This window comes from Heloderma suspectum, chromosome 1, assembly GCF_057233095.1.
Source record: "Heloderma suspectum isolate Gila_16-S chromosome 1, 16-S_ref, whole genome shotgun sequence".
NCBI classification, from domain to species: domain Eukaryota; kingdom Metazoa; phylum Chordata; class Lepidosauria; order Squamata; family Helodermatidae; genus Heloderma; species Heloderma suspectum.
In genome coordinates this window covers 26,579,948-26,603,778 of record NC_139458.1, presented here as the reverse complement: position 1 = coordinate 26,603,778, position 23,831 = coordinate 26,579,948, and the positions used below count along the sequence as shown (strand labels likewise).

Genomic DNA, 23,831 nt, shown 5'->3' with positions numbered 1-23,831 from the left:
TATATTGACTTAGAAAGTTATATCACACAGTTCAATGTTCTTGACATTTATATTCTGCGGGATCTACTGATGTCTGAGGTTAGCCACCCCCACCCCACCCCCACCCCCGGAAGATAGTGGCAGGAGGTGGCAGCAGAGAGGGGCTTCTTCGTTGCTTTGGTGTGTGGTTGCCTGGACAACCAGCAGAGCCAACACACCAGGAGAGGCCTTGCTAAGAAAACAGGGATGCAGCTTTCAGCAGAAAATGGTGGAGAAAGAAGCGAAGGCCTGCTGGCAGCCATTTACACTCAAGCAGGCTTAAGCCACAGAGGACTTTCCTCCGGCTCTAGTTGACAACTAGAAGCAAGTGCATGTGGGTGCTTTCTAACTCCCTTTTTCCTGTATTGGACACCTAGTTGGAGTCTGGAGAGGATCAGCCCCTGGACAGCACAGCCTATACTACCCCAGAAAGGACAGGCAGCCCTTTGCAGGCGCCACAATATTTAAGGTTCTGGCTCTAGAAGAGGTTTCAGTCATTTAGGGCTCAGTCCTATACAGATGCCTGTCAGCCGCCAAGCTTGCAGGCTGACGGGCATCCTGTATAGAATGGGAGAAGCACCTAGGTGATCTTCACCGCTGGACTCCTCCTGCTTTGCAGTTTTGCTAGACGGACATTTTTGCCCATCTAGCTAGGGCTTTGTGGACAGAGAGGAAAGGAGGCTGGGGAGGGCTTGGGATAGCTTGTATCCCTGCTTCCCCAGTCCCCTCCTTTCTCTGCCCACAGAACCCCCCCCCCCCTTTCCCAGGTCACTTTTGCAAGGTCGGAGGGGCAGCAGGCGCAGTTCTCTCCATGCTGGCTGCAAAGCAGAGGGGGAGGAGGCAGGAAGCTCTCCAACCTCGGATCCAGGCATCAGAACTATCCTGTGGCCACCCAGATGCTGTCTAGGGGCCATAGGATTGCTCTCCCCTTCACTGGATTTTCCCCATTCTAGATTATTTTCTTTGCAGCCCATTATTGCAGATGGGAACAGCAAACCAATACTGTATTTCTCCAGCAACAACAAATAGATCCTGAAATATTTTTAAAGCTATCACTTTTAATATTTAGTGGCCGTTTCTCCTCATGCGGTGATCAGGAAGTGGACTGGAAGGGTTCCTCATCATCCCTCTCCCACTCCCCTCTCTGCACATAGGAGTTAATTAGTTAGTTAGTTAGTTATTAAATTTCTCAATCGCCCATCTGGCCAGTCACCCAGCCACTCTGGGTGATGTACAGCACTACAACAGTTTTAAAATAATAACATTCTACATTAAAACATATTTCTAAAAATACCCTAACCCACCCCAAATGCCTGCCTGAACAACCACGTTTTTAATGCTTGGCAGAAGCTCATTAAAGACGGGGCATGGCGGAGTTCCCTAGGGAGGGAGTTCCACAGAGTGGGGGCCACCCCAGAGAAGGCCCTCTCCCTCGTCCTCACCAGCCTAGCCGTCCTGGTTGATGGGACAGAGAGAACGCCAACCGAGGCTGATCTTGTTGAGCGGCCTGTCTGGTGTTGCTGGAGGCACTCCTTAAGATAGGCTGGGCCGAAACCATATAGAGTTTTAAAGGTCAAAACCAACACCTTGAATTTGGCCCGGAAAACAACTGGTAACCAGTGCAACTCCTTCAGCAACTCCTTCAGTGGCTGCCTTTAATCAGGCGAGCTGCCACGTTCTGTACCAGCTGCAGCTCCCAAACCGTCTTCAAGGGTAACCCCACGTAGAGCACATTACAGTAGTCTAGATGAGAGGAGACCAGTGCATGTACTGCCAATGGGAGCAGATGGTCGGGAAGGTAGGGGAGCAGCTGCCGTATCAGTTGGAGTTGGTACAGCACTGTCCGGCTCACAGCTGACACCTGAGCCTCCATGGACAGCTGGGAGTCCAAAATGACCCCCAGGCTGTGGACCTGGTCTTTCAAGGGTAGCCGTATCCCATTCAACACCAGGTCAACATCCCCCAACCTCCTCTTGTCTCCCACCAAAATCATGTCAGTCTTGTCAGGGTTCAGCTTCAGCTTATTCCTACCCATCCAGCCACTCACCGTCTCCAGACATTTGGACAGGATTCTACAGCCATCCTTGGTGAAGATTTAAACGAGAGGTAGAGCTATGTGTCATCTGCATATTGATGACACCACACCCCAAACCTCCTGATGATAGTCCCCAGCGGCTTCACATGGATGTTAAATAACATTGGGGAGAGGATGGAACCCTGTGGCACCCCACAAGTGAGAGACCACGGGTCCGAAACCTCCTCTCCCAGTGCTACCCTCTGGTGCCTGCCGGAGAGGAAGGACTGGAACCACCGCAATACGGTGTCTCCAATGCCCAACCCCTCCAGGCGGTCCAGGAGGATACCATGGTCAACAGTATCAAAAGCCGCTGAGAGGTCAAGGAGAACAAGGAAGGAGCATTCACCCCTATCCAGAGCCCTCCTCATATCATCCACCAAGGTGACCAAGGCCGGTTCTGTCCCATGCCCATGCCTGAAGCCCAACTGAAATGGATCTAGATAATCGGCTTCTTCCAAGTGTGCCTTCAACTGCATCGCCACCACCCGCTCAATCACCTTGCCCAAAAATGGCAGATTCAAAACTGGGTGAAAGTTGTTCAAAACTTGGGGATCCAAGGAGGGCTTTTTAAAAAGCGGTCTTATCACTGCCTCCTTGAGAGCTGATGGCATCACTCCCTCCTCAAGGGAGGCGTTCACCACCACCCTGATCCCCTCACCCAGCCTCTCTCTGCAGCTCATAATGAGCCAAGATGGGCAGGGATCGAGTAAGCAGGTGGTCAGCCCTACGGATGAAAGCACCTTGTCCACTTCATCAGAAGGAAGAAGTTGGAACCAATCCCACAAAACTGGTTTGCCACAGACTGCCTCTTGCTTGCTAACTGTATCCATGGCGCACAGAATAACACTCCTAATCCAATAATTTTATCTGCAAAGTGCCTTGCCAAGGCCTCACAGGAGGCCTTAGAATGCTCTAGCAGTTCCGGAGCAACTGGACTGATCAGGCTCCGGACCAACAGCCTCCTGGGACAGCACTCCGCAGACGTGATAGGGGAGCATAATATTCCTTTTTTGCTGCCTTCCCCACCACATGATAGGCTGAAGATACAGCTCTAGCCCGTGTCTGATCGTTTCTGGAGCGAGACTTCTGCCACCGGCGCTCTAGCTGTCTCACCTCCTGTTTCAGAGCTCATAACCGCAGATTGATTGAACCATGGTGCAGTCTGAGCCCTGTTTAGGGGGAGAGAGCGTTTCAGAGCCATCCGATCTAATGCCCCAGTGATTGCAGCATTCCAGCCACCCACCAGGGTCTCGACCGAGTGGCCGTTGGCATGCTCCAGAGAATCCCCAAGCACATTCAGAAATCCATTCGGATCCATAAGGCGCCTGGGGCGGACCATTTTAATAGGTCCTCCACCCCTGCAGAGGGGTTGTGGAACTGAGAAGTCAAACGTCACCAGACAGTGATCTGACCATGACAAGGGGGTGGTGGATATACTTCCAGATCACTCCCTGCTTCTCCAGAAACAAACACAAGGTCTAGCGCATGACCAGCTACATGGGTGGGCCCAGTTGGAATAGGATGCAGCTCCCAGGAAGCCATGGTCTCCATGAAGTCCCAAGGTGCCCCTGTGAGGATGGCCTCTGAATGTATATTGAAGTCCCCCACACCAATAAGTTAGGGGGCTGTACACGCACATCAGAGACCACCTCAAGCACCTCAGCCAGGGAGTCAGTCGTGCAGCGGGGTGGACGGTACACGAGCAGAATCCCCAGACTGCCCTTCGGGCCCAACCTCCAGCAACCTTGGTCTCCCAGAGAGGAGGTCTGGTGAAGACCAAGGACTCCCGGTAGATAACAGCCATTTCCCCTCCCCGATCCCCAGCCCTCGGCTGCTGTGCATACGAAAATCCGGCTGGACACATGGCCGCAAGAGTTGGAGCAGCGGCCTCAGCCAGTCAGGTCTCCGTAATACATGCCAGTTCTGCACCCTCATCCAGGATCATGTCATGGATGAGGGATGTTTTCTGGATAACAGACCTGGCATTGCAGAGCAGCAAACAAAGGCCAGAAGATGGAGTCACGCCTCCCCCAGCCATCCTTTGGCTCTGGACAGGCCTGGAACAGGGGACAGATAGTTCACATCTCTCCCCTGCTCCCCTTACCTGGCATGGCCTGCCCCTAGCACTCTGCCAGCGTCTGCTGCCCAGCCTCTGTATAGTCTGGCCCCCAATGCTCCCCTCACTGCCTCCATCAGGTGGACACATGCCCCCTCGCTCCCGCCTATCAGGGCGGCTACCCACCCCTAAAAACACAACAGAGTCCCCCCCAAACCCACCCCCCACCAATAATTAAAACAAAAATCCAAACAATACATCCCCCTTCCAAATACTGCCAGGCAGGAGTCCACAGGGAGAGCAGTGCTGGCGGTGGCGGCAGCAAGCAGCAGGCATGCCCTCTTCCCTGGGTGGTGGCTTCTCCTGCAGATACTGGCTCTCTAATGTCTAGAGAGTCTGCTTTTATTTCTCTGCAGGATTTCCTATGAATATTGAAAGTGCTAGAGTTATGCGCAGATTTTAAAAGGTGCACTACAAATTATCAACCATTAATATAAAACAAATTGAGCTGTCTGTATTCTGTCAAGCAGTCATGTTTATTGCTTTTAGCCAACAGCCTTTGCAAGATGTGTGTGTGTGTGTGTGTGTGTGTGTGTGTGTTTAAAATTATATCACAATGCTTGGTTCTCACCAGTACTGGCCAGAACAATAAAGTCTCATCAACTAAAGTTAACTAAAGAGCTGTACCTCAGTGGTAGAGCACGTGCTTTGCATGCAGAAGGTGCCAGGTTTAATACCTGGTAACTCCAGACAGGGCTGGGAAAGATCTACAGTGTGATGATTCCATGTTACACAGTGTCCACGTTAAGGCCATGGGATGCCAATCTGCATGGTGAGTGTAACGTGTCTTAGCAAAACATCACTGAAGCCAACAGGAGTCTTTGCATTGGATTTAGTGGGTCTTGGATGTCCTTCAATTCCCACGTCTTGTAGAAATGTCTTACCTGAGGGTGCACTGGTATTGAGAACAGAATACCCTTTTTTCTTTAAAAACAATTATTCTGTTTTTCCTAAAAGATTCTGAACTCAATTTATGTGTGGAATGTCTGAGGCCAGAAACTGGAGAGGTCGGGCAAGGAAGGAATGGATCTCTGTTGATGGCCTCTACCCATGAAGACAAAATTGTTGTTGTTTATTCGGTCAGTCGCTTCCGACTCTTCGTGACTTCATGGACCAGCCCACACCAGAGCTTTCTGTCAGCCATCGCCACCCCCAGCTCCCCCAAGGTTGAGCCTGTCACCTCCAGAATATCATCCATCCACCTTGCCCTTGGTCGGCCCCTCTTCCTTTGGCCTTCCACTTTCCCTAGCATCAGCATCTTCTCCAGGGTATCCTGTCTTCTCATGATGTGGCCAAAGTACTTCAGTTTTGCCTTTAATATCATTCCCTCAAGTGAGCAGTCTGGCTTTATTTCCTGGAGTATGGGCTGGTTTGATCTTCTTGCAGTCCAAGGCACTCTCAGAATTTTCCTCCAGCACCACAGTTCAAAAGCATCTATCTTTCTTCGCTTAGCCTTCCTTATGGTCCAGCTCTCGCAGCCATAGGTTACTACGGGGAATACCATTGCTTTAACTATGCGGACCTTTGTTGTCAGTGTGATGTCTCTGCTCTTCACTATTTTATCAAGATTTGTCATTGCTGTCCTCCCAAGAAGTAAACATCTTTTGATTTCCTGGCTGCACTCAGCATCTGCAGTAATCTTTGCGCCTAGAAAGATAAATTCTGTCACTGCTTCCACGTTTTCTCCCTCTATTTGCCAGTTATCAATCAAGCTGGTTGCCATAATCTTGGTTTTTTCGAGGTTGAACTGCAACCCAGCTTTTGCACTTTCTTCTTTCACCTTCGTCATAAGGTTCCTCAGCTCCTCCTCGCTTTCAGCCATCAAAGTGGTATCATCTGCATATCTGAGATTGTTAATGTTTCTTCCAGCGATTTTAACGCCAGCCTTGGCTTCATCAAGCCCAGCACGTCGCATGATGTGTTCTGCGTACAGGTTGAATAGGTAGGGTGAGAGTATACAACCCTGCCATACTCCTTTCCCAATCTTAAACCAGTCCGTTGTTCCATGGTCTGTTCCGTTGCTACTTGGTCGTTATACAGATTCCTCAGGAGGCAGACAAGATGACTTGGTATCCCCATACCACCAAGAACTTGCCACAATTTGTTATGATCCACACAGTCAAAGGCTTTAGAATAGTCAATAAAACAGAAATAGATGTTTTTCTGAAACTCCCTGACTTTCTCCATTATCCAGCGGATATTGGCAATTTGGTCTCTAGTTCCTCTGCCTTTTCTAAACCCAACTTGTACATCTGGCAATTCTCGTTCCATGAATTGCTGGAAGATCTTGAGCATTACCTTACTGGCATGTGAAATAAGTGCCACTGTTTGATAGTTTGAACATTCTTTGGTGCTTCCCTTTTTTGGTATGGGGATATAGGTTGATTTTTTCCAATCTGTTGGCCATTCTTGTGTTTTCCAAATTTGCTGGCATATGGCATGCATCACCCTGACAGCATCATCTTGCAAGATTTTAAACAGTTCAGCTGGGATACCATCATCTCCTGCTGCCTTGTTATTAGCAATGCTTCTTAAGGCCCATTCAACCTCACTCTTCAGGATGTCTGGCTCTAGCTCACTGACCACACCGTCACATCTATCCCCAATATTATTATCCTTCCTATACAGATCTTCCATATATTCTTGCCACCTTTTCTTGATCTCTTCTGCTTCTGTTAGGTCCTTGCCATCTTTGTTTTTGATCATACCCATTTTTGCCTGGAATTTACCTCCGATGTTTCTAATTTTCTGGAAAAGGTCTCTTGTCCTTCCTATTCTATTATCTTCTTCCGCTTCCGCGCATTGCTTGTTTAAAAATAATTCCTTATCTCTTCTGGCTAACCTCTGGAATTTTGCATTTAATTGGGCATATCTCCCCCGATCACTGTTGCCTTTTGCTTTCCTTCTTTCTTGGGCTGCTTCCAGTGTCTCAGCAGACAGCCATCTTGCCTTCTTGGTTTTCTTTTTCTTGGGGACGTTTTTTGTTGCCGCCTCCTGAACAATGTTGCAAACTTCTGTCCACAGTTCTTCCGGGACCCCATCTACTAAATCTAGTCCCTTAAATCTATTCTTCACCTCCACTGCATATTCATGAGGAATATGAGTGAACTCATATCTAACTGATCTGTGGGTCTTCCCTATTCTCTTTAGTCTGATTCTAAATTGTGCAATAAGAAGTTCGTGATCTGAACTACAGTCAGCTCCAGGTCTTGCTTTTACAAACTGTATAGATGTCCGCCCCCTTTGGCTACAAAGGATGTAGTCAATCTAATTTCGGTGTCGACCGTCTGGTGAAGTCCATGTATAAAGTCGTCTCTTAGGTTGTTGGAAGAGAGTGTTTGTTATGCACAGTGAGTTGTCTTGGCAAAATTCTATCAGCCTATGTCCTGCTTCATTTTGTTCTCCCAGACCATGCTTGCTTGTAATTCCAGGTGTCGTTTGACTACCCACCTTAGCATTCCAGTGTCCTGTAATGAAAATAACATCTCTTTTTGGCGTACTATCCAGTAGGTGCTGCAGATCCTCATAGAACTGATCTACTTTTGCTTCTTCAGCATCTGTGGTTGGGGCGTATATTTGGATCACTGTGATGTTAAATGGCTTACCCTGAATTCGAATTGAGATCATTCTGTCATTTTTTAGATTGTATCCAAGCACTGCTTTAGCCCCTTTATTATGAATTATGAAGGTTACTCCATTTTTTCTGTGGTCCTCTTGTCCACGGTAGTAGATCTGGTGGTCATTTGATGTGAAGTGGCCCATTCCAGTCCATTTCAGTTCAATGACACCCAAAATGTCTATATTTAATCTTGACATCTCCCCAATAACCACATTCAATTTGCCCTGGCTCATAGATCTTACATTCCAGGTTCCTATGGTGTGTTGATCTTTAGAACATCAGATTCGTCGTTCACCACCAGCACCATGGGCTGCTAGCTGTTCTTTCGGCTTTGAGCTAGCTGCGTCATCACATCTGGGGCTAGTTGACCTTATCCTCTGTTCCTCCCCAGTAGCTTTTTGACCATCTTCCGACCTGGGAGTCCCATCTTCCGATGGTATACCGACATATCTCTGGTTGTACTGATCCATTTAGTTTTAGTTTAGAAGACAAAATAGCGTGTGTCTTTTTCAAGCCAGTCCATCCCCTGGATGCCTAGGCATCACTTGCCAAATGCCAATATCTGGGAGGCTGGATTGGGCATGGGGCTGATACTCAGCTGATACCCATGCCCAAGGCAGCTCTACTTGGCTTGAGATAGCTGCCAGTCTATCAGCTTCTTATCTTTCATACCATTGCCTCAGTTGCTGAAACTTGAGGGGAAAAGGGGCTGTGGGAGGGAGTTTGGGAGTTGTGGGGAGAAGGGGGGAAAGAAGCATGAGTGTGTTGCCTACAATCACAAGTATATGTGGGTGGAAGGGAAGGGCAAAGGAACATCCTTTGATAACCTCATTCTCTTTACCAAACAGGCATGTCTATGCATGCATGCATGTGTATGGGTGTGTGCACACACCTGTCTGCATAAATCTGTATGCATTCTGTTCACAGTGCATGGAATTATCACACCTCCCACTTGTGACTATGTAATGTATAAATTATACCTCAACGCTCCTTCTTCAGTGACTTGTATTAATTGCACAGTTACCTGATTGGCTGGATGGAAACCTTTAATGACAAAGCAGAAGCGCTCATGAAGGTGCTGGATGAAAAAGCCGATGGAAAAACAGACGTGAATATGAAGAACCTGCTGAGTCGGGTGACACTTGACGTCATTTCAAAGGTACTCACTGGATGAATGTCCTGTTGCCACTAAGGAGCAGCAGTGTTTCCTTGGCAGATGCCAACACTGGGCCACAGACAAAGGCAAGGACAAATCTTAAATCTGGGACTAGGAGGGGTTATGCTCATCTGCCACACTTTTGAGATTCAAGCAATTTTAAAGATAAAATGAACAAATATATAGAAGGACAAGCCTTGCTGATGAATTCACATAGCTTCTGCAAAGGTAAATTATTATCATCATCACCATCATCTTTAATTTCTATACCTCCCAATAGCCAAAGCTCTCTGGGCAGTTCACAATACACAGATTAAAAAAGCATAAAATAATTAAAATATACAAAATTTAAAACAATTTAAAGATCTAAAAAGACAATTACAACAGAATACTTGACATATTCAGACAGTAGGCATAGATGCCCCATCAATGCCTGGGAGTAGAGGATAGTCTTAACCTGGCGCCAAAAAGATGGCAGTGTTGGTGCCAGGCAGGCCTCAATGGGAAGTCCATTCCACAGTTGGGGGCCACCACTGAGAAGGCCCTCTCCCTTGTTTCCACCCTCCGCACCTTCCTCCGAGGAAGCACTCAGAGGAAGGCCCCAGATGTTGATCATAGTGTCTGGGTAGGTTCATGTCGGGAGAGGTGTTCCATCAGGTATTGTGGTCCTGAGCCATGTAAGGCTTTGTAGGTTAAAACCAGCATCTTGAATCGGGCTTAGAAACGTACAGGCAACCAATGCAATTGGTCCAGAATTGGTTTTATATACTCAGACCTTCTGGTCCCAGTTATTAGTCTGGCTGCCACATTTTGCACAAGCTGAAGCTTCTGAACAGTCTTCAAAGGCAGCCCGCGTTGAGTGCACTGAGGTACTCTACCTTGGAGATTACCAGAGCATAGTTTACTGAAATCAGGTTATCCTTGTCCAGATAGGGACCTAGCTGGGGCACCAGCCAAACCTGATAGAAGGCACTCTGAGCCTCTGAGGCCACCTGAGCCTCAAGTGATAGAGATGGCTCCAAGAGAACCCCTGTAAAGGATTGTTGGTCTCACTCCAACAACCCTGCAAGGTAGGCCAGGCCCAACTTGGCCACAGGTTCCCCCAAAGTTGACCCAGTAGCTCCCTTCCCAGGACAAAAGGCACTGTATTTAGCACTGAAGTTATGCAGGACACACCACACCAACTGGAAGTTGGATAAAAGTTTATTAGGGGAAAGAAACAAAGAGGAAGGAATGGGGAGAGGTAGTAGGTTGTACAGGAAATTACAAGCAAGGTACAATACTCAAAGCAAAACCAGAAATGCCAAACACCAAGGCGCACCCCCCCCCCCAAGAGCAAAACAATAAAGCTAGCTAGTCTATCCTATACAGACCAAAGTATGGGCCTCTCAGGATAGCCATCGACCAGCAGCACACCCTAGTACCGTCAGGGCCAAGAAGAGATTCCCACCCCTTCTTTAGTCCTCTTTTTATTGCCCAGCCCTAGCAACTCAGGGCAGATTTGAAACACCCAATCCAAGCCCAGTCCCAGGACACCCCACTCCACCCCCCAAGGGGGCTGAATCTTCCCACCAGGCACAGCTGTTATCATTTTCCCAGTTAGCCGGAGCAGAGCGTGGCCTTGAGCTGCAGGGCTGAGAATCAGCCAAAAAACAATCAACCTCCAGGTGGCTACTTCGTACATGACTACCCAAGCGGCCCTCACAGCTCCCACTTCTACTAGTCCATTCTTGACAATCCTCAAGCCACAAACCCGCTCCTTCAAGGGGACTGCAACCCCCTCCAGAAAAGGTTGAGCACCCTCCATCCGGCCAGCAGAACCACCCACCAACAGCATCTCAGTCATGTCTGGATTGAGCTTCAGTTTATTAGCCCTCATCTAGTCCATCACAGGCAGGCACCAATTTTGCATATCCACAATCTCACCTGATGAAGATGAAAAGGAGAAGCAGAGCTGCGTGTCATCAGCATACTGACGCAGTCCTGTCTCATTAACCTTTTAGGCTCCTTTGAGAGTGTCAACAAGCATGTGGATAAGGGTGATCGGGCAGACCTTGTCTTCTTGGACTTTCAAAAGGCTTTTGAAAGAACAGAAAGTGTAGAGTAGGAATAAATAGCCAATTCTTGCAATGCAGGGATGTAAACAGCAGGGTGCCACAGGGATCTGTATTGGGACCGGTGCTTTTTCACTTGTTAATAAATAATCTGGGGTTAGTGGTGAGCAGTGAGGTGGCCAAGTGTGCAGGTGACACGAAATTATTTAAACAAAAGGGACAGAAAAGAGCTCCAGAAGGATCTCTCCATTCTGGGGGATGGGCATCAACTTGGCAAATGCGGTTTAATGTAAGAGGGATAAAATAAGGCACAGGAAGGCAAAACATCCCAACTTCACACATGCACTTGTGGGATCTGACCTAGCGGTAACTGACCAGGAAAGGGATCTTAGGGTTGTGGTGGATAGCTTGATTAATGCAAACACAAAGGAAATATGTATCCCAACTGCTCAAAACACAACAAACACTGAATAGGGATGCACCACAAATTAGTGCAGTTAAAAACTCTAAAGATTTTTTTTTACTGTGAATATGTAAAACAACTTAGATGTACACCTAAAATACACAATGTGAGAATAGCAACCCCCCCACACACAAAACCCCCCTACATCACCTCTCTAAGTTATGAGAAATTCTAGGTTTCCCTAATTCCATGGTCAGTAAACACTGCTGTTGGAAGCAGGAATTATAAACATGATTTACATTATCTTTACTGCTGAAAATTCCTGAACCTCCTAGCCTTGAAGATTTGAGAGGTCCGTAGGAAGGTGTTTTTTAGCTTTATTATTGCTTTAGTATTTTGGTTCTGATAAGAACTTCAGTTATAATCCAACGGGTTTATTTATTTTTGTTAAGTATTTGTTTTATTATGTGTATAAAAAAAAATATTAGTTTGACCACTGAGGAAGACCTGTGTCAAAACGCGTTTGGTCATTTTATATTATCTCATGTTGTGGTTGTATTGATCACTGTAGTGTGTGTGTGTGTGTGTGTGTGTTTAAAAAACATTAGTATAAAGATTCCCAAAAAAATTTTCTTTAGAGTTTTTAACTGCACTAATTTGTGGTGCATCCCAATTCAGTGTTTGTTGTGGATAGCGTGATGAAAACATATACCCGGTATGCAGCTGCTGTGAAAAATGCAAATTCTGTGTCAGCGATCATGAGGAAAAGAATCAAAACAAAACTGTCAATATTGTAATGGCTTTATACATCTGTGGTGTGTCCACACGAGAAATACTGGGTATAGTTCAGGTCACTGCATCCCAAAAAGGATATTGTAGAACGGGCAAAGGAGGGGGGAAAGGGCAATCAAAATGATGAAAGTGACCAGAGGCTGGAGCACCTTCCCATGAGGAACGATGACAACATTTGGAGCTCTTCAGCTTAGAAAACATGCAGGTTAGGGGGGACATGATACAGGTGTATACAATTATGCATGGCCTAGGGAGAGAGGATAAGGAGAGGTCTTTCTTGCTCCCATAATACTAGAACCCTGGGGCTATCTTGATACCTTTATAAATAAGTAACATTGTTATGAGTTTCCTTTCAGATTTCTGTGAGTGGGGTTATCAGTGTGGGCTGTCCTGAGGAAGTACCTCTGGGAGCCAAGGATGCCCAAGAAGGCTAGGTGAACATCAGAGGAGATGGCTCATCCTTATTCCCATCATTCTAGGGCATTTCTACATGATGCTTTTATCCCGCACCTTTACCGGGGCTACTGCTTCCAGATTCTTTGTGGGATTAAGATTGGCTCCTTTACACATGCTTTTTTCTAGGGCTTTTCTTTCTCTGCCTTTCATATGTTATACAGTCATCAGATTGTGCTGTGGTATGGCAGAATTGCACAATTACACAGGGCTTTATGAAGCGTTTTCAAAATAATAGCAGACTTTCCTCATTAGGAAAAAAAAACCCCTGCGATAATGGTTGCAAAGAGCCGGAGAGGCCCTGGATAGGGATGTCAGAGAATTCCGCCACGGATCTCGGTGAGGCCGAATGCCAGTGCATTCGGCCCCCTGAAATCCATGGTGGAACGAGGCCCCTGCCCCCCAACCCACGAAAGGCACACGGGATGGAGCCCCCAACCCCCGAAAGGTGCACAAAATGGAGCACTTACCTGCTGCCGTCTGCACTGATTTGCCATTCGCTTCTTCATTCTAGCCGTGATAGGCTATGTAAATACTTACGTAGCCTATCACGGCTAATGCAGGGACGCCTTTTGCGTCCCTGCGGAGGCCGTGATAGGCTACGTAAGTATTTACGTAGCCTATCACGGCAAGGTAAAACAAACAAACAAACAAACAAACCGCATATGCAGATGGTGGCGGCTATGGTGGCCGCCATTTGTGTTCCCTTTTTTTCGCAGTTTTAGCTTACGTAAATATTTACGTAAGCTATGACGGCAAAAAAAAAAGGGGAACGCAAATAGCATAGTGGGTGCTATTTGCGTTCCTTTATTTTTCGCTGTACGTAAATACTTACGTAGCCTATTACGGCTAACACAGGGACGCCTTTTGCGTCCCTGCGGAGGCCATGATAGGCTACGTAAGTATTTACGTAGCCTATCACGGCAAGGTAAAACAAACAAACAAACCGCTTATGCAAATGGCAGCGGCTACGGTGGCTGCCATTTGTGTTCCCTTTTTTCGCAGTTTTAGCTTACTATGACAGCGGGAAAAAAAGGGGAACGCAAATAGCGTAGTGGGCGCTATTTGCGTTCCTTATTTTTCGCCGTCATAGTTTACGTAAATATTTACATAGGCTAAAACGACGGAAAAAAAGGAACGCAAATGGCGGTCGCCATAGCCGCCACCATTTGAGTACGATTTTTTAAAAAAACTTTGCCGTGATAGGCTACGTAAATATTTATGTAGCCTATCACGGTTAAATACAGGGACGCAAACAGCGGCAGCTACGGCAGCTGCCATTTGCATCCCTGCTGCCCAGCGGCCACATGTCCGGCTGCGGGTGGAACCGGCCGGCGGCTCCACGGAATCCCCGCATAGCGGAGCCGGCCCGGCAGGATTCCGGTGGGAGGGACGGAGCGCCTCCCCCCCCCGAAGCAGATCCGCGAAACGGTAAGTGACTTTCGTACATCCCTAGCCCTGGAGAATGATGAGGTCATATAAAGGACCCACAAACTACCGTGAGTGAGCACATCAGGAGTGCACAATCAAAGCCTCCTGTAGAAAGGCGCCTAGGCAGGGAAAGGAGGCCAGCTGGGTCTGCATGAAAAGAACTCTGCCCAGCTAACAGTACTTTGGAGTTTTGGCTTTCTCCCTGGAGATCTGATGTGGGAGCAGTGGACTTTGGCTGTCAGAGTGTTTATGCTCTGCCTCAACCAATGCTGAACCCATATGTTTGTAAGTAATAAAGTATTACAAACTCCCACTAAGCCCTCAGGGACCTCCTTCCAAAGGGAGCCCAACCTAGGTAATTGTTGTGCCCCTAGAATTTCTCATAACTTGGAGAGGCAATGTAGGGGGGGGTTTTGAGGAGGGGTGCTATTCTCACATTGTGTATTTTAGGTGTACATTTAAGTTGTTTTCCATGTTCACAGGAAAACATCTCTCTCAACTACAAGGGATGACAAAGTCATGTTTACAAACACATGTATTACAAACATAATTATGGAGCTGCATTTCAATTTTGAGACTGCGTCTCAGTTTTGAGTGCCCTTCCTATAGTAAAGTCAGGTTTGCCACATATAATATGGGAAAAGATTCTGATAGTCAAAACAAAACTGCACACAACTGCCCACAGTGTGACACTTGTTTTGATTTACTGTGCTCTTGGTGGCACAACACGGCAGCTCACCTGATTAAAGGCAGCTGCCAGCAGGATCACATTGATCTGGTGCTGAAGGAGTTGCACTGGATACCAGTTGTTTCCAGGCCAAATTCAAGGTGTTGGTTTTGACCTTTATTAAAACCCTATATGGTTCCGACCCAGCCTATCTCAAGGAGTGCCTCCCCCAACACCAGACAGGCCGCTCAACAAGATCAGCCTCAGATGGCCTTCTCTCTGTCCCATCAGCCAGGACAGCTATGCTGGCGGGGACGAGGGAGAGGGCCTTCTCTGTGGTGGCCCCCACTCTGTGGAACTCCCTCCCTAGGGAACTCTGCCATGCCCCCTCTTTAATGAGCTTCCATCACGCATTAAAAATGTGGTTGTTCAGGCAGGCATTTGGGGTGGGTTAGGTATTTTTAGAAATACGATGTTTCAGTGTGGAATTTTATTGTTTAAAACTGTTGTATTATTTTACATCGCCCAGAGTGGCTGGGTGACCAGCCAGATGGGCGATTAATAAATTTAATAAATAAATAAATAAGTTCCCTAGACAAATCAAACAGGTCCTTTCTCAGGACCAAATTACACATTTATGTTATTCACACTTTAGGAGAAAAAGAAACTATACACCACTGAACCAAAATGTTCTTCCAATCTGGGCAGGGACCTACACCAATTTTCTGCTGGATGTCCCTTGCAATTACGTACCTCTGAAGGTGCTATTTACTGTAAACAGCACCTTTGACAGCAAAGAGCAGCCAGGGATGGGGTGAGGGTCTTAGCAGGAAACTGGTGTTGGGCCTCAATGCAGATCACACCATCACACACACACACACACACACACACACACACACTGCTTTTTCTTCAAAATAAAATTGGTTAGTTCATAATATGTCATTTGGCTCTCATTTACCAGAAGCAGAATGTACAGCTTTTCATATTGTTGCAAACCCCACTCAATGTGGGTTGAGTGCTGGCATGGGAAGTGGCAGGTTCTTCTCTGTGAAGTGAGACAGCTGGCCCATTTTGAATGACCGAGGAACAGCCACCATGGGAACAAGAGATGGTGCTTGCAAATAATGGGAGAGTAGACTGATTCTGGAATTTTGTCTTTGCCCCTGCATGAGGCTTTTATTCTCTGCTCAGGATTCCTCACTCATGGTTGTTAGCAGATGCTTTACACGAAGTCATTATCCTCCAGAGCCTCTCCTGTTCTTTGCAATCATTCTTGCTTTTTTTTTTTTTTAATGGGTGAAAATCTGTTATATCTGGAAATGATGGCGTGATACCACAGTGTAGTTGCGCAATTCTGCTACACCACAGCACCACGTAGAGGTTATGTAATGGAACATACAGAAATGCAGCGAAGGAAAAAACATGGAAAAATATGTGTAGAGCATCCCATCTTAATCCCACAAAGAATCCAGAAGCAGATGCCTTGGTAAAGTGGTGGTTAAAAGCCTCATGTAGAAAAGTCCTCTGTCTCAGCCTCTTGTAGAGCACAGATGGGGAACCTGTAGCTTTCCAGATGTTGGTGGACTGCAGCACCCATTAGCCCTATCCAGCATACCCAGTGATGAGAGATGTTGGAGTTGTTTTCCAACAACATCTGGAGGTCCACAATAATAATCAGTCCTCCTCCTCCCATTCTTAACTAGTTCAATGTGGCTCTCAACAAACTCAGTTTAAAACAATAAATCAAAATTATCCAATGAAGTCATGATTACACATGGGGGGGAGGGGAGGGTATGCAGAGTATAGCAGCCCCTTCTCCATGCTCTCTCACATATTTGACTGATCTTCTCATTTTTCTCAATGTTATCAGGTGGCTTTTGGACTAGAAGTGAGTACCCTATATGATGATCAGACACCATTTCCGCATGCTGTGTACATGGTTATGACTGGAATGGACAAGTCACGCATTCCTTTTTTCGAGGTCAGTGCAGAGTTTTTTTCATGTGATCTCTCTCCCAGGTATCTGAAACTGAAGTTATTGCTTATCAAGCTTATTCAGGTGGTGGCCTGCAAACTTTTGGAACTGGACCTCTTTTTCAGGAGTGATTCTAAGTTCCAGGAGTCTTGATTCAGGGACTCTAGCTGTGGGAGTCTGGTTGGTCTCAGTCAGCATCACCTGCTAGTTTGCTCTCTGCTACTGCTGCAGGTGGCCAGAGGTGGTATTGCAAGTACCGACCCAGCAGGGAGCAGGCGACATGGGTGGGGGAGAAATAAACCTATAAAGCTGCATCTTCTGGTCTTCAGTCTGAACAACTCATCAGTCAAGTACAGTATTAGATGGTTGTGGATTCCCCATCCCCACATGTCATCTTTTGGCTAGGTCAGTGTGGGTGGGTCCCCTGGTAGGGGCACATCACACCCACCCTCTTCTGTAGCATACATAATTTCAAGAGTCCACAAGTTAGCTATGCAGGCTTTTGTTGCAAGTCTTTTCTTCTTGTTATGTTTCAAGGTAAAGAATAACGCCTCTCTCCCACCCTTAATGGCCCTAAACCAGGAGTCCATTAATCTCTTCAGGCTACCTCATATGGGAAAGTCCAGGGTCCAGTTCCCAGTGGTGCTGGGCCTTCTCCACATCTGCTGCTTATTGCTGAGATCTGCTCCTTATTGGTGAGATCTTTCTCAGATGGATGTTTCCTGGCTCTGGGGAAGTAGCTCCCATGAAAAATTAGCTGATGAGAATCCAGATTCCTTGGAGAGAGAAAGGCTAAGCCCAGGTTTTGGTGTGAGTGAGTGATGTTCACCTGTGGCTACCTACTGGTCTCCAAACAAAGGAAGGCCTAGCCAGGGCTTGCAGGGAAGTGATTGTCAATTTGCCCTCTCTTGAACAGCTCTTCTCTACCTGTCCCTCCCCCGATACCCATTCTGCCTTCTCACCTCTCTAGTCTCTGTTCCCAGACCTTTGTAGAAGCAGCTTGATGAGTCTCAGCTGTTGCTGTCCCTGCTTCCCTTTCCTCCCACAGCTGTTGAGTGTTTCCCTTGTTGGCTCAAGCTGAGAGCATTCTTTCTTAACTTTGTAAATGGACTCAGCTGCTTGCTGCTTCTCTGCCTGGGTATTTTCAGCATGAGAAGAAAGATGGCTAGTTCCGTTGAGTCCTGGTGGCATGTTATTACCCCCAATCTGGACAGCACTGTGGGTACATAGAAACAGAAAATGTGACACTACTCCCTCAGTTGTCCCTGGTTGGAATTATTTGGTAATGATACCTCTTGTTAGAAAGACAGTTTAGCAAAGAAAAATACATAAGGCAGAACAGAATGAGCGTTTACACACATGCACACAAGGCTAAAAAAAAGAGACCGTATCCCTCTTTAGTGAAGAAAGGAAAAATGGTGTGCTCACAATTTCTTGTATAAAAATGCAGGTATGGCAAAGAGTTTCAAACAAAGCTTGTTCAGTCCATTTCTTTGTGTTCTATAACACCAGCAGGAGAGACAGCAAGTGCGTGTCCTCCCAGCAATGGAGAATGTCAGAGAGGGAGGGGGGAGGAAGGGGAAAAGCAGGGAACCACACTGTAGGCTATAGAGATGCTAAGGCTCGCTGTGCCCCAAATTCCCATGAATTAACTAACTGCAACATTGCCCCCTTCCTGTAACTTGCAGACGAGGTTGCAACATTCCCAACAGTCCCCAGGCTGAAAGATGCAACCGAAACACTGACTGTACATTCTGTTTAGCCATTTTTCTGCTGTACATGTTGGAGAGTTCTGGGTGCATAGAAATACTGCTCACAGGAAGCATTTGTGGACAGTTGCTTATTAGCCTAGTGTACTAATTGGTTAATTATTACATTTCTGAGCCTGCTTTCAGCCAAACTGGTCCTCAATGCAGCTTGAAAAAATGTATACTATAATTAACAACATCCAGTATTATTAAAACAGCAAATATAAGTTGCAGTTCAAATCTACCTGTTTTAGTACATGCCGTGGAATAGAAAACTGGTGAAGGAGGTTCAGGAAAGTGTAAGGCTGCTGCGTCGTACTGGGAAGGAGTGTATCGATCAAAGGCGCAAGGCCATCCAGGATGGAGAAGAGGTTCCACTGGATATTCTCACTCAAATACTGAAGGGTGCAGGTAGGAGGCTCTTTGTGGAAGGAAGCTTGATCATTTGCATGTATCACTTGAGCTTTAACAGCACGAAAGTGGTTTAGGGCACAATCCTATGCATGTTTAGACAGAAAAAAGCACTACAGTTCCTAGCATTCTCCAGTCAGCAAGGCAGGATGAAGAATGCTGAGAGTTGTAGGACTTTTTTCTGTCTAAACATGCATAGGATTGTGCTATTACAGCTATTAGTTCCAGTGGGACAAATCAGCTACAAATAGTCTTAGTTTGGATGACTAACTTTATTAGTAGTATTAAAAAAATTATTATATATAGTATTTAATAAGAATATTTATTTATTGATGGATTTATATTATTATTATTATTATTATTATTATTATTATTAAATTTATTAATCGTCCATCTGGCTGGTCACCCAGCCACTCTGGGCGATGTACAGCATACAATAAAACAGTTTAAAACAATAAAATTCTACAATAAAAACATTTTCTAAAATACCCTAACCCACCCCAAATGCCTGCCTGAACAACCACGTTTTTAATGCACAACGGAAGCTCATTAAAGAGGGGGCATGACGGAGTTCCCTAGGGAGGGAGTTCCACAGAGTGGGGGCCACCACAGAAAAGGCCCTCTCCCTCGTCCCCACCAGTCTAGCTGTCCGGGCTGATGTGACAGAGAGAAGGCCATCCGAGGCTGATCTTGTTAAGCGGCGTGTCTGGTGCTGCTGGAGGCGCTCCTTAAGATAGGCTGGGCTGGAACCATATAGGGTTTTAAAGGTCAAAACCAACACCTTGAATTTGGCCCAGAAAACAACTGGTAACCAGTGCAACTCCTTCAGCACTGGAGTGATGTGATCTCGCCGGCGGCTGCCTTTAATCAGGCGAGCTGCCGCGTTCTGTACCAGCTGCAGCTTCCGAACCGTCTTCAAGGGTAGTGCCACGTAGAGCGCATTACAGTAGTCTAAATGAGAGGAGACCAGTGCATGTACTACCGATGGGAGCAGATGGTCGGGAAGGAAGGGGTGCAGCCGCCGTATCAGATGGAGTTGATACAGCGCTATCCGGCTCACAGCTGACACCTGAGCCTCCATGGACAGCTGGGAGTCCAAAATGACCCCCAGGCTGCGGACCTGGTCTTTCAAGAGTAGCCATACCCCATTCAACACCAGGTCAACATCCCCCAGCCTCCTCTTGTCTCCCACCAAAAGTACCTCGGTCTTGTCAGGGTTCAGCTTCAGCTTATTCCTACCCATCCAGCCACTCACCGTCTCCAGACATTTGGACAGGGACTCTACGGCCAACCTTGGTGAAGATTTAAACGAGAGGTAGAGCTGCGTGTCATCCACATATTGATGACACCGCACCCCAAACCTCCTGATGATAGCCCCCAGCGGCTTCACATAGATATTAAATAGCATCGGGGAGAGGATGGAACCCTGTGGCACCCCACAAGTGAGTGGCCACGGGTCCGAAACCTCCTCTCCCAGTGCTACCCTCTGGTACCTGCCGGAGAGGAAGGACCGGAACCACCGCAATACGGTGTCTCCAATGCCCAACCCCTCCAGGCGGTCCAGGAGGATACCATGGTCAACGGTATCAAAAGCCGCTGAGAGGTCGAGGAGAACAAGGAAGGAGCATTCACCCCTATCCAGAGCCCTCCTCATATCATCCACCAAGGTGACCAAGGCCGGTTCTGTCCCATGCCCAAGCCTGAAGCCCAACTGAAATGGATCTAGATAATCAGTTTCTTCCAAGTGTGCCTTCAACTGCATCGCCACCACCCGCTCAATCACCTTGCCCAAAAATGGCAGATTTGAGACTGGGCAAAAGTTGTTCAGAACTTAGGGATCCAAGGAGGGCTTCTTTAAGAGCGGTCTTATCACTGCCTCCTTGAGGGCTGATGGCATCACTCCCTCCTCAAGGGAGGCATTCACCACCGCCCTGATCTCCTCACCCAGTCTCTCTCTGCAGCCCATAATGAGCCAAGATTGGCAAGGATCAAGTAAGCAGGTGGTCGGCCTGACAGATGAAAGCACCTTGTCCACTTAGTCAGGAGGAAGAAGCTGGAACCGATCCCACAAAACCGGTTTGCCACAGGCTGCCTCTTGCTCACTAACTGTATCCATAGCATGCAAAGTAACACACCTAATCTGATCAATTTTATCTGCAAAGTGCCTTGCCAAGGCCTCACAGGAGGCCTTAGAATGCTCCAGTGGTTTTGGAGCCACAGGACCGACCAGGCTCCAGACCACTTGGAACAGCCTCCTGGGATAGCACTCTGCAGACGCGATAGAGGCAGCATAGTATTCCTTTTTTGCTGCCTTCACCGCCACGTGATAGGCTGAAGATACAGCTCTAGCCCGTGTCTGATCGTCTTTGGAGCGAGACTTCCACCACCGGTGCTCTAGCCGTCTCACCTCCTGTTTCAGAGCTCGTAACCGGGGATTGAACCATGGTGCAGTCCGAGCCCTGTTCAGGGGGAGAGGGCGTTTTGGAGCCACTTGATCTAATGCCCCAGTGATTGAAGCATTCCAGCCACCCACCAGGGTCTCGACTAGGGATGGCGGAGAATTTCTCCACGAGTCTCAGGGAGGCCGAATGCCAACGCATTCGGCCCCCCGAAATTGGCGGTGAAATTCTCTGCCCGCCCCGGGATGCGACTTACCTCCCTCGAATGTCCCTCTCGGCGGCGGGTCCTGGCGGCGGTTCGGCGGTGGTTCAGCAGGGGTGGGGGTGGTGGCCGGTCTTCCGACTGGCTGCCACCGCCGCCATTACAAAGTAAATGTAAAAAAACCACACACACTGTTGCTATTTGCGTTGCCCTTATTTTCGCCGTAGTCTACGTAAATCTTTACGTAGACTACCCAGGCCCAAATAAGGAATGCAAATGGCGGCGCCCATGGGCGCCGCCATTTGCATACGCACTTTCTCCCCCCCCCAAAGTCACCCATGATAGGCTACGTAACGATTTACGTAGCCTATCACGGCTGACTTTGGAAATCTAGCCATGATAGGCTACGTAAATCCTTACGTAGCCTATCACGTGTGTGTGTGGTATTTTTTTTACATTTACTTTTTTATTTCGCGGCCGGGGAGACGGGGCACTTCTCCCAGGCCTGAATTTCGGCCGGGCGAAGCAGGGCGCCTCCCCCGCCAGCGTGAACTTCAGGGGGAGAACCGAAGCGCCTCCCCCCCACCGCGAAGCAAGCTGTGGGACCAGGTAAGGGACTTTCGTCCATCCTTAGTCACGACCGAGTGGCCGTTGGCATGCCCCAGAGAATCCCCAAGCGTGTTCAGGAATCCATTTGGATCCATAGGACGCCTGGGGTGGACCACTTTAATGGGTCCTCCACCCCTGCGGAGGGGTTGTGGAACCGAGAAGTCCAACGTCACCAGATAGTGATCTGACCATGACAAGGGGGTGGTGGATATACTCCCGACTTCCGGATCACTCCCCGCTTCTCCAGAAACAAACACAAGGTCTAGTGCATGACTGGCTACATGGGTGGGCCCAGTTAGAATATGGTGCAGCTCCCAGGAGGCCATGGTCTCCATGAAGTCCCGAGGTGCTCCTGTGAGGATGGCCTCCGAATGTACGCTGAAGTCCCCCAACACCAATAAGTTAGGGGATTGTACACGCACATCAGAGACCATCTCAAGCACCTCGGCCAGGGAGTCAGTCGTGCAGCGGGGTGGACGGTACACGAACAGAATCCCCAGACTGCCCTTCGGGCCCAACCTCCAGTACATGCACTCAGCAACCTTGGTCTCCCGGAGAGGGGGTCTGGTGAAGAGCAAGGACTCTCGGTAGATAACAGGCACTCCCCCTCCCTGATCCCCAGCCCTCGGCTGCTGTGCATACGAAAATTCGGCTGGACACATGGCTGCAAGGGTTGGAGCAGCAGCCTCGGCCAGCCAGGTCTCCGTAATAATATCCCACTTTTCCAGGCACATAGCTAACAAATTGACAATATAATAATATAACCAATGTATAAATACATTTTAATATCCTAAAAATTCATTAAAACAATTTAAAATGTAAAACACATATAAAATACATTAAACTTTAAATAGCAGCATGAAAACATCCCAATCCAGACCAGCAAAGATGAAAAAATATGCATGAAAAATTAAAACCCAAGAGCAGCAGTGGCAATTCAAAGCAGTTTGGAATTAAAAGTTCCTTAAAGCCCATTTCAAGGCAACTAAGGAGGCCAAATGCACATTCTGTGGAATGGAGTTCCAAAAAGACAGGGCCACCACTGAAAAGGGCCTGTTTCCTATGCCTGCCAGTCTAATTGACCTTGATGACATGCCTGAGAGCAGGGACTCTGCTTCCAACCTTAGGGCCTGTATAGGTCCTTATTTGTAATTTTATAAATATTCATAAAGAAGAGGGAATGCTTTCTCCCTATCTGAACTGCAGATAGTAGATAGTAGAAGAAGCAATACCTTTAACTATAGGGAGCTGAATTTGGGTCATATGTTACGGAAACTCTTCCTGACTATAAGAGTAGGCTTGCAATCAAATGCTTAAGAAAGTTGTGGGACATCTTTTCTAGGAAGGATAAAAGAAAAGGTTAGACAAAGATATCAGTCAGAGTTATTTTGATATCTTGTCTTAGGGCAGCAGGTTAGAATCAATTATCCACTCAAGGCCTTCTACCTCCTATATTCTATAATCTCCATTAGCCGCAATGACCAGAGGAATTATAAAAGGGGCCATGTCTGTTCTGCTAATCTATCATCCCACTTCATATGTGCAGTATTGCGCATCTGATGCACAGTGGCATCTTAAGAATCTTTGCTCTTTCCTTAAAAAAAAAAAAAAAAAAGCCCTTAGCCCTTAGGGCTGCAAGAAATATTTGAAAATAATGTGAGCAGGAAGCAGCAGCTTCAGAGGAGTGGATTTCATCAGGAC

At 47.4% G+C, this 23,831-nt stretch overlaps 1 protein-coding gene across 6 annotated transcripts in view; it reads left to right on the top strand.

Annotated features, from left to right (window-relative positions):
• The window catches only part of LOC146357041 (cholesterol 24-hydroxylase-like), a 68,935-nt gene that overhangs the window by 12,874 nt on the left and 32,230 nt on the right, over window positions 1-23,831 (top strand). For all 6 annotated transcript variants that reach the window (XM_084839030.1, XM_084839051.1, XM_084839040.1 and 3 more), the window contains 3 exons: window positions 8,851-8,989; window positions 16,657-16,767; window positions 18,764-18,920. In XM_084839030.1, the coding sequence (XP_084695156.1) occupies window positions 8,851-8,989; window positions 16,657-16,767; window positions 18,764-18,920 (407 nt within the window). The remainder of the gene's footprint in view (window positions 1-8,850; window positions 8,990-16,656; window positions 16,768-18,763; window positions 18,921-23,831) is intronic.